The sequence below is a fragment of the Mizuhopecten yessoensis genome, unplaced genomic scaffold, assembly GCF_002113885.1.
Source record: "Mizuhopecten yessoensis strain PY_sf001 unplaced genomic scaffold, ASM211388v2 scaffold5325, whole genome shotgun sequence".
In the NCBI taxonomy this organism is placed as follows: Eukaryota; Metazoa; Mollusca; class Bivalvia; order Pectinida; family Pectinidae; genus Mizuhopecten; species Mizuhopecten yessoensis.
The window spans coordinates 699,119-710,525 of NW_018405992.1; the positions used below are offsets into that span (position 1 = coordinate 699,119).

The following is an 11,407-nucleotide window of genomic DNA, read 5'->3' on the forward strand; positions in this document are numbered from 1 at the left end:
GGGGGCAAAATTTATTATGGTTTATAATGGCAAATGATACTTTGAATATTACATGTTAATAACTTGATTGGAATTATAACCTTGAGTTGACAGTTTGATACTTTGAAAATTTTGATCCAGCCCTACCCCCAAGGGCTGTAGGGTGGGGCTCTAAGGAGTCAGTGTGCTAAAATTTCTTCATTTTCTTTGTTTAGAATCAGAGGTGCTAGTTTCAAATACTTTTTAGTCTGAAATCTGTATGCTAGATATTGAATAAGGTGGTCTTATTGTTTTTTGTCACTTTGAATAATATTTCTGTTCATGTTAAAAACAAAATCAACTCACTGTATAAATATATCAGGTGACCGTTAAGGCCCATGGGCCTCTTGTTCAACATGTGTTTATGATGATGAAAATTTGCTTGATATATTATAAATAATCTGAAAAGGGAAAGTCAACCTTGAAGAATGAAAATAGATCTGTCAAAGGACTGCTACAGCCCTCATTGTTATGAACAAAGGACTGCTACAGCCTTCATTGTTATGAACAAAGGACTGCTACAGCCCTCATTGTTATAAACAACGGACTGCTACAGCCTTCATTGTTATGAACAAAAAGGGTGTGTTAACATATGATTCTGCTTCAAGATTTATTGATCAAACCTTTTTTTGTTTTAAAGCTATATAGCAGATTATGTTTGTATGCTTTTGATACTTACTCTTTCTTTACAGACAAAAGAAGTAGAACTTTTTTCTTCATCTGAAGAGACAATAGCAGACCCAATGTATGGCCTGGTCATGGCGGTATGTATCTGTATAAATCGCTACATTAGTATCTTATTTTATCCTTAGCTCATTAAGTTTACAAGGAAAGACCAGTTGAGTGCATGTAAATTGAATAAATGGCAAAGCCATCTATGATAACTTTTCTTGTGCTCAATTGCAGTTTTCTTCTCATGACCTCACAAAAATAAAAAGCTATTCTTTATATTAACAGTATATTTCTATGAGTGGTTCATAACTATTTTGTTCATTAATCTAATCAGCGGACACCAATTTTTTTTCCAAACCCTATTAACATAAGAGCAGATCAGTATATCGGTAATACATGTACTGTAGATGATATTAGGTCGACTTTGTACTAGAACTAACTTACAGGATGGAGATTTTGCATAGTGTTTTTTTTTTTATCCCTACAGGATTTGTTCAAAGTTGGTCCTGGCTATGAATTATTAAAGCAAGGCAGTGTGCTACAGACAGGCCAGAAGACGGGGTCTCTTGTAGACAGTGAGTTTTACAAGAAATTCTACTTACTGATGATGGTCAAAGTACATAATATTAATTTTTGATGGTCAAACTTTACATAACACAACTTACTGATTTACTTATTTATAGAAAAACTTTATATGACACAAGTTATTGATAATCAACCTTTACTACAAAACACAAATTATTGAGGTAAAAAAAGCGCTACTTACCTATGATCAAACTTAAACAGTCTGCTTATTGAGGGGCAAACTTAACACACTATATTAAGTGATAGTTAAACTGTACACAACAAGTAGTGTTGTTGAAATAACTTTACTTTAAATTTAACAATTAATAACACATTTTGTTAACTTTCCAGGTAAAGGAAGGGGAACAAAGAGGAAAGCTCCTGATAGTATACAGCCGGTCGGATCACGACTTAAGAGAAGGTGCATTTTCAATATAAAAAAAATCATAAATCTCAGACTGGTGTTTATTATGTTGGATGTGTATCTTTAAAATATCTTAATGAAACACAATGAGTACTTCACCCATTGAAGGTGCACTGTAATTTGGTTACTGTATTCTTGATTCCGAGGTCAAAGGTCAGTTAAGTCCTACATTTGTAGTGAAATCCTGTTCATAACTTTTGAACAACAGAAAGTGACAAACTGATGGTTTTTGAGGTGTTCCTGCTTATCTGCTTGACATTTGCAGTGCACTGTATTTAGGTCACTGTGATCCTAACCTCAAGGTCAAAGGTCAAATATGCAAACCTAGTGCAAATCTTAAATAGACCATTACTTTTAAACTATTAAAAACATCTTACTGAAACTTGAAGTGTACCTGCATCATCCAACAACAAAATTATTATTTTGACTATAAGGAATTCCATAACAACTGTATTACAGATGATGATTTCTCCACTGTTTGCATTATCATGTAGTGATTATAAAAATCTGTAATTGAGTGAAATAATTCAACCTATATTCAGTATTTTACTGATTTCAAGTGATTACTGAGATAGCAATAATTTTATTGAACATAATTTGTCTAAAATTTATCTCAGATTACTGGGTAGTAATGTGTTTTATGATGTAAGAACTACTGCTTATGTCTGACTAAGGTGTCTGTAATTCGTCAATAGCCTGTAAACATGTCATGGTTTTTACTGTGTTTTCCAGTGATGTAAACACCATGGCCAAACTGGCCCCCCATGGCTACCCTCTAGAGCACCCCTTTAACAAGGATGGGTACCGCTACATCCTGGCTGAGTCTGATCCCCACGCTCCAAACAGACAAGCTTTCGATGAAAGTCTAGACTGGGCAGGAAAACCTATCCCGGGATACCTGTACAGGACCTTCCTCGGAGCAGAGGTTCTCATCGCACTCAATGACAGAGGTACACAGATCTATAGACTGGCTATTATACTGCATTATTTAGTACAGTGCTTAAGTAATGAACAGGTGGTAGTGCTAAATTACACACTAATTTCAAAATCAAGCTAAACAGTTAATATTAAAATAATTCTACTGTAAGTAAAAGGTTTATGTGTGTGGGAAAAATAATCTGGAAAAAAGGAAATAGCCTGTAATAAGTATAGCTTATACAAAATAATGTAATACTCATTATTGTTCTTGTTGTATACAGCTCCTCAGTTGAAAGTGTCAGAAGACAGGCTGTCAGTGACGGGAGATAAGGGCTACAGTCTTATCAGGGCAACACATGGTAAATACTGTACTAATTTAGTAACATATTTATATACACAGCCTCCTCAGGGCCACACACGGTAAATACTGTACTAATTTAGTAACACATTTATATCCACAGCCCCCTCAGGGCAACACATGGTAAATTCTGTACTAATTTAGTAACATATTTATATCCGCAGCCTCCTCAGGGCAACACATGGTAAATACTGTACTAATTTAGTAACCTATTTATATACACAGCCTCCTCAGGGCAACACACGGTAAATACTGTACTAATTTAGTAACATATTTATATGCACAGCTTCCTCAGGGCAACACATGGTAAATACTGTACTAATTTAGTAACATATTTATATACACAGCCTCATCAGGGCAACACATGGTAAATACTGTACTAATTTAGTAACACATTTATATACACAGCCTCCTCAGGGCAACACATGGTAAATACTGTACTAATTTAGTAAAATATTTATATACACAGCCTCCTCAGGGCAACACACGGTAAATTCTGTGCTAATTTAGTAACCTATTTATATACGCAGCCTCCTCAGAGCCACACACGGTAAATACATACTAATTTAGTTACAGGTTTATTTCTCCCACAACCACTGTAGGTTTCCTCACTCATGACTCATTGGATAAACCTGCTAGGAGTTTGTCACCATTTTTGGGTAACACGTCGCCCTGGACATGATTTCATTGGTCAACCTTTGATTGATGACGTCATGTCAAAATGCTTTCGACGCCATTTTCCATTGTGACGTCATGTTCCATGGCAATTGTTTCCCCCATCGGAAAACCACAAGAAGTATTTTCCAAGGGGAAAATGTGGGTTTTCAGATCAATACGAACGTTATGGGAGAAACCGGTCCCCAAACTAGTGATGATTAGTTATCACGTTTATCTATCTCTCATTAGTTAATTTTCAAATTGTAAAAGACACTCGGTAAACCTCATTTATACAATTTGAAGATTAACTAACTCGAATTTAGATAAACAGGATAACCAACCATCACTCGTTGGAGAACCTCTATAAAACCACTCTTTGTTTTCCTACAGGAGTGAGGCGTGGTGCATGGTACTACGAGGTCCTGATCGAGGAGATGCCTGCTGATACAGCTTCAAGGATCGGCTGGTCACAAGAACTAGGTAATTGTCCCAAGGATCGGCTGATCGCACGAATAAGGTATTTGTCCCTGGATCAGCTGGTCACAAGAGCTAGGTATTTGTCCTAAGGAGCAGCTGGTCATGAGAACTAGGTATTTGTCCCAGGATCGGCTGGTCACAAGAACTAGGTATTTGTGCCAAGGATCAGCTGGTCACAAGAATTAGGTATTTGTGCCAAGGATCAGCTGGTCACAAGAACTAGGTATTTGTCCCAGGATCGGCTGGTCACAAGAACTAGGTATTTGTGCAAAGGATCAGCTGGTCACAAGAACTAGGTATTTGTCCCAGGATCAGCTGGTCACAAGAATTAGGTATTTGTCCCAGGATCAGCTGGTCACAAGAATTAGGTATTTGTGCCAAGGATCAGCTGGTCACAAGAATTAGGTATTTGTGCCTAGGAGCAGCTGGTCACAAGAATTAGGTATTTGTCCTAAGGATCAGCTGGTCACAAGAATTAGGTATTTGTCCCAGGATCAGCTGGTCACAAGAATTAGGTATTTGTCCCAGGATCAGCTGGTCACAAGAATTAGGTATTTGTCCTAAGGATATAAAAATATGATTTCCCCAAACCCAGATATTCGTTATTCTGCTCCCACCTGGTTAGTACAATACGATGTCAAACTAACGGTGGATTCACCGTGCGATTCACCGAGTACATTGTATGGTATATTGATCTGTACCCCACAAGTTTGAATTAGCAGGGTTGAACTGATTTTGACTCCCTCTTTAGGCAATATGTTGATTCCTTTCTATGTTACTTGTCTGTTCTAGGTAATCTACAGGCACCAGTTGGCTATGATAAGTTCAGCTACTCTTGGCGTTCAAGCAAGGGAACCAAGTTCCACCAGAGTCGAGGTAAACACTACAGCAGCTCTGGGTATGTGGAGGGCGACGTTATAGGGTTCTTTATACACATGCCCGAGCCAGAGGATGCCAGGAAAACCTTACCTCAGACGTACAAAGACAGGGTAAGGCTCATTTTAACCATCTCTATAATGCAAACACACCTTAGCTGGAACTGTGGAGACTGCTCTGATAACGTCTTTGTCGTGTGCGACAAACTTTTTCATCTCTATGAATTACGACAATGGAGTCTTACTTGTTTAATCTGTTGATCAAAAGTTAAAGTTTGTATCTATACTAAAGCTAAATGGGGAGGGGGTACAGTTTTTATGATGTCCATCTGTCTGTAATGTTTGTATCTATACTAAATAGGGAGGGGGGACAGTTTTTATGATGTCCATGTGTCTGTAATGTTTGTATCTTTACTAAATAGGGAGGGGGTACAGTTTTTATGATGTCCATCTGTCTTTAATGTTTGTATCTATACTTAATAGGGAGGGGCACAGTTTTTATGATGTCCATCTGTCTTTAATGTTTGTATCTATACTTAATAGGGGGGGGTACAGTTTTTATGATGTCCATGCGTCTGTAATGTTTGTATCTATACTAAATAGGGAGGGAGTATAGTTTTTATGATGTCCATGTGTCTGTAATGTTTGTATCTATACCAAATAGGGAGGGGGTACAGTTTTTATGATGTCCATGTGTCTCTAATGTTTGTATCTATACTAAATAGGGAGGGGGGACAGTTTTTATGATGTCCATGTGTCTGTAATGTTTGTAGCATACTAAATAGGGAGGGGGTACAGGTTTTATGATGTCCATGTGTCTGTAATGTTTGTATCTACACTAAATAGGGAGGGGTACAGTTTTTATGTTGTCCATCTGTCTGTAATGTTTGTATCTATACCAAATAGGGAGGGGGTACAGTTTTTATGATGTCCATGTGTCTCTAATGTTTGTATCTATACTAAATAGGGAGGGGGGACAGTTTTTATGATGTCCATGTGTCTGTAATTTTTGTATCTATACTAAATAGGGAGGGGTACAGGTTTTATGATGTCCATGTGTCTGTAATGTTTGTATCCATACTAAACAGGGAGGGGTACAGTTTTTATGATGTCCATGTATCTGTAATGTTTGTATCTATACTAAATAGGGAGGGGGGACAGTTTTTATGATGTCCATGTGTCTGTAATTTTTGTATCTATACTAAATAGGGAGGGGTACAGGTTTTATGATGTCCATGTGTCTGTAATGTTTGTATTTATACTAAATAGGGAGGGGGTACAGTTTTTATGATGTCCATGTGTCTGTAAGGTTTGTATCTTTACTAAATAGGGAGGGGGTACAGTTTTTATGATGTCCATGTGTCTCTAATGTTTGTATCTATACTAAATAGGGAGGGAGTATAGTTTTTATGATGTCCATGTGTCTGTAATGTTTGTAGCATACTAAATAGGGAGGGGGTACAGGTTTTATGATGTCCATGTGTCTGTAATGTTTGTATTTATACTAAATAGGGAGGGGTACAGTTTTTATGATGTCCATCTGTCTTTAATGTTTGTATCTATACTTAATAGGGAGGGGTACAGTTTTTATGATGTCCATTTAATTGATTTAATTGAAAAATAATGGAAGCAGGCTGAAAGCCTCAAAGTCCATATCACAAAACAGTATAAAAATATTGTATTGTCACTGGTTAACATATATAAACTTTCCCAAAAGAGTTATTTTAAAGGTCATTATCAGTAATTATTGTAAATAGTGTCCTTCAGATGGTTATCCAACAGGATCTCAAAGTCCTTCGTGGTTTCTGCATTTACAACCGATTCCGGTAGACCGTTCCAGATATCAACTACCCTAAACGTGAACGAGTTTTTCCTTAGCTCTGTATTACATCGTTGTTTATACAGCTTAAATTTATGTCCTCATGTTCTTTCGTTATTATCGTAGACAAATATGTCTGACGTGACTTTCTCATCAAACTTCCTCTTCACAATCTTGAAAACGTTAATCAAATCACCTCTAGTCCTTCGGTGTTTTAGTGTCGGTAGTTTTAATTTTTCTAAACGTTCTTCGTAGGAGATTTCTTTAAATCCAGGTAGAAGCTTAGTGGCTCTCCGTTGTACATTCTCTATCATCTGGATATCTTTAAGTTTATACGGACTCCACGCACTGGCTGCGTTTTCTAGATGCGGTCTTACCAGAGCCTTAAATAACTGTCTAAAAATCGATTCGTCCAAAAAAGTAAATGATCTTCTAATAATCCCGAGTACTGAATTAGCTTTATTTATTGAGTTTTGAATGTGGGTCCGAAAGTCCAGGTTTGCATCCACCGTTACTCCTAAATCTTTTTCACTGTTGATTTTGTCAAGTACGACTTCTCCAGTTTTGCTCGCGAGACGGTATGTTCTATTATTGTTTGGTGATCCTTTAACTTGAAGAACATTGCATTTATTTGGATGAAATTTCAGAAGCCAATCATCAGACCATTTTTGAAGATTATTCAAATCTGCTTGTAGAATTTCCTTATCCTCATCAGTTCGTATTTTGCGGTATAATTTAGTATCATCCGCGAATTGAGAGCATGATGACGCAGTGTTCTCGGGCATGTCATTGATATGCATAACAAATAGTATTGGTCCTAAAACACTCCCCTGAGGAATTCTGCTTAAGACGTTCTGTAATTTGGATGTAGATCCGTTAACCACTACTTTTTGATGTCTATCACTTAAAAAGTTTTCTATCCATTTAACAGTTTTCGCGCTGATTCCATAATTATATAGCTTGTGTTTAGACGGCGATGGGGTACCTTGTCGAAAGCTTTCATAAAATCCATATAAATGAGATCAATTTCTCCTCCCGTATCCAACATATGAGTCCACTCATCTAGGACGATTAACATTTGAAGTGTTGTTGATCTTCCGGGCATCAGTTTTTGTGATGTCCATGTGTCTGTAATGTTTGTATCTACACTAAATAGGGAGGGGTACAGTTTTTATGATGTCCATCTGTCTGTAATGTTTGTATCTATACTAAATAGGGAGGGGTACAGTTTTTATGATGTCCATGTGTCTGTAATGTTTGTATCTATACTAAATAGGGAGGGGGTACAGTTTTTATGATGTCCATCTTTCTGTAATGTTTGTATCTATACTAAATAGGGAGGGGTACAGTTTTTATGTTTCCATGTGTCTGTAAAGTTTATATCTATACTAAATAGGGAGGGGTACAGTTTTTATGATGTCCATGTGTCTGTAATGTTTGTATCTATACTAAATAGGGATGGGGTACAGTTTTTATGATGTCCATCTTTCTGTAATGTTTGTATCTATACTAAATAGGGAGGGGTACATTTTTAGCCCACCATCAGGTGGGCTATTCAAATCACCCTGCGTCCGTGGTCCGCGTCCGTCCGTAAACAACGGTATTTCTCAAGAAGTACCAGAGGGATCTTTCTAAAATTTAATATGCAGGTTCCCCTTGGTCCTTAGCTGTGCAGGGCAACTTTTGAGACTGATCGGATAAACAACATGGCCGACAGGCAGCCATCTTGGATTTTGATAGTGAAAGTTTCTTATCGCTATTTCTCAAGAAGTACCAGAGGGATCTTTCTCAAATTTTATATGTAGGTTCCTACTGTACATCTGTATCTAAGGGTGGTCTAACGGCCATCAGTGCTGCTGTACATCTGTATGTAAGGGTGGTCTTATAGCCATCAGTGCTGCTGTACCTCTGTATGTAAGGGTGGTCTTACAGACATCAGTGATGCTGTACATCTGTATGTAAGGGTGGTCTAACGGTCATCAGTGCTGCTGTACATCTGTATGTAAGGGTGGTCTAACAGCCATCAGTGCTACTGTACATCTGTATGTAAGGGTGGTCTTACAGCCGTCAGTGCTGTTGTACATCTGTATGTAAGGGTGGTCTAACAGACATCAGTGATGCTGTACATCTGTATGTAAGGGGGCTTACAGACATCAGTGATGCTGTACATCTGTATGTAAGGGTGGTCTAACAGCCATCAGTGCTGCTGTACATCTGTATGTAAGGGTGGTCTTACAGCCGTCAGTGCTGTTGTACATCTGTATGTAAGGGTGGTCTAACAGACATCAGTGATGCTGTACATCTGTATGTAAGGGGGCTTACAGACATCAGTGATGCTGTACATCTGTATGTAAGGGTGGTCTAACAGCCATCAGTGCTGCTGTACATCTGTATGTAAGGGTGGTCTTACAGCCGTCAGTGCTGTTGTACATCTGTATGTAAGGGTGGTCTAACAGACATCAGTGATGCTGTACATCTGTATGTAAGGGGGCTTACAGACATCAGTGATGCTGTACATCTGTATGTAAGGGTGGTCTAACAGCCATCAGTGCTGCTGTACATCTGTATGTAAGGGTGGTCTTACAGCCATCAGTGCTACTGTACATCTGTATGTAAGGGTGGTCTTACAGCCGTCAGTGCTGTTGTACATCTGTATGAAAGTTAAGGGCCTTACAGCTATCAGTGCTGCTGTACTTCTGTATGTTAGGGGGTTACATCTATCAGTGCTGCTGTACAGCTGTATGTAAGAGGACTTACAGCTATCAGTGCTGCTGTATATCTGTATGTTAGGGGGCTTACAGCCATTAGTGCTGCTGGCCATCTGTATGTAAGGGGGCTTACAGACATCAGTGCTGCTATACATCTGTATGTATGGGGGCTTACAGACATCAGTGCTGCTATACATCTGTATGTAAGAGGGTTTACAGCTACCAGTGCTGCTGTACATCTGTATGTAAGGGGGCTAACAGACATCAGTGCTGCTATACATCTGTATGTAAGGGGGCTTACAGACATCAGTGCTGCTGTACATATGTATGTAAGAGGGCTTACAGCTATTGGCCACAGTGGCCAAGTGGTCAAGGCGTCTGACATTCCGCTACCACTAGCCCTCCACCACTGGGTCGTGGGTTCTAGACCTAAGTGGGGCAGTCGCAAGGTAATGGCCATTGGTCGGTGGTTTTTCTCCGGTAACTCCGGCTTTCCTCCACCATCAAAACCTGGAATGTCCTTAAATGACCATAGCTGTTAATAGGATGTAACACACAAACAACCCAAGCTATCAGTGCTGCTGTACCTCTGTATGTAAGGGTGGTCTTACAGCCATCAGTGATGCTGTACATCTGTATCTAAGGGTGGTCTTACAGCCATCAGTGCTGCTGTACCTCTGTATGTAAGGGTGGTCTTACAGCCATCAGTGCTGCTGTACCTCTGTATGTAAGGATGGTCTTACAGCCATCAGTGATGCTGTACATCTGTATGTAAGAGGGTTTACAGCTATCAGTGCTGCTGTACATCTGTATGTAAGGGTGGTCTTACAGCCATCAGTGATGCTGTACCTCTGTATGTAAGGATGGTCTTACATCCATCAGTGATGCTGTACATCTGTATGTAAGGATGGTCTTACAGCCATCAGTGATGCTGTCCCTCTGTATGTAAGGATGGTCTTACAGCCATCAGTGATGCTGTACCTCTGTATGTAAGGGTGGTTTTACAGCCATCAGTGATGCTGTACCTCTGTATGTAAGGGTGGTCTTACAGACATCAGTGCTGCTGTACCTCTGTATGTAAGGATGGTCTTACAGCCATCAGTGATGCTGTACATCTGTATGTAAGGATGGTCTTACAACCATCAGTACTGCTACGGATGTTCAGCACTATTGATGGCTGTCAGCCGACTTTTATACAGAGGTACGATACTGATGGGTGCAAGGCCATTAATGTATTAGACAACTTTGAAACAGAAAACATACTGGTATCATGTGACAAAATATTTTAATTTTACATAAACCACCTGTTACAAAAATATCAATAAATTTTAACAGCAAGTAAACATTTAACGATGCGTGATTGAGTGACACACACTTGATCTGAGAATCTTGTTCGGCACATGAGGGGTAGGTTACAGATACTCTAGAAATGGTTTTGATCAGTGTTATTGTCACTGTTTAACGGACACAAAGCTGCAGTGTAGAATTTACAGCTGTTCTATGACGGTGATAATCATGTTACTGATCCTTGACGTGAAATGTTCTTTATCATGTTGAATTCCAAGCATTTACTGCTGTCAATACTTCAGTAACCTATTACCATGCATATGTTTAATTTGTTTTATCTTATCACTCTTTCAAACAATGATTGTCTTGTTAAAAACGATTTAGTATAAAGTGGATTACAATCTGTTAACAATCTGTTTAGAGTCTGTTTTCTGTGGTTTGATAGACACTGATTTACCTATACGTCAACAATCTTAGTTTCCTTGAAGGAACCATGAGATAACGAATGATTTAAACAAGGATTTAGACATCTGAATGTATACCTTAGTGATAAACTGCTAAGACATTTCCTCAAGAATGTGTCACTTATTGGAAAACATATCGGCATACAAAACAATATTGCATCATTAT

General features: G+C 38.6%; 1 protein-coding gene across 2 annotated transcripts in view; it reads left to right on the forward strand.

The window, feature by feature from the left end:
- LOC110450571 (set1/Ash2 histone methyltransferase complex subunit ASH2-like) overlaps positions 1 to 11,407 on the forward strand; it is a 67,287-nt gene that overhangs the window by 5,363 nt on the left and 50,517 nt on the right. For both annotated transcript variants that reach the window (XM_021498170.1, XM_021498171.1), the window contains exons 8-14: positions 711 to 782; positions 1,178 to 1,265; positions 1,606 to 1,675; positions 2,411 to 2,628; positions 2,878 to 2,955; positions 4,002 to 4,091; positions 4,881 to 5,077. In XM_021498170.1, the coding sequence (XP_021353845.1) occupies positions 711 to 782; positions 1,178 to 1,265; positions 1,606 to 1,675; positions 2,411 to 2,628; positions 2,878 to 2,955; positions 4,002 to 4,091; positions 4,881 to 5,077 (813 nt within the window). The remainder of the gene's footprint in view (positions 1 to 710; positions 783 to 1,177; positions 1,266 to 1,605; positions 1,676 to 2,410; positions 2,629 to 2,877; positions 2,956 to 4,001; positions 4,092 to 4,880; positions 5,078 to 11,407) is intronic.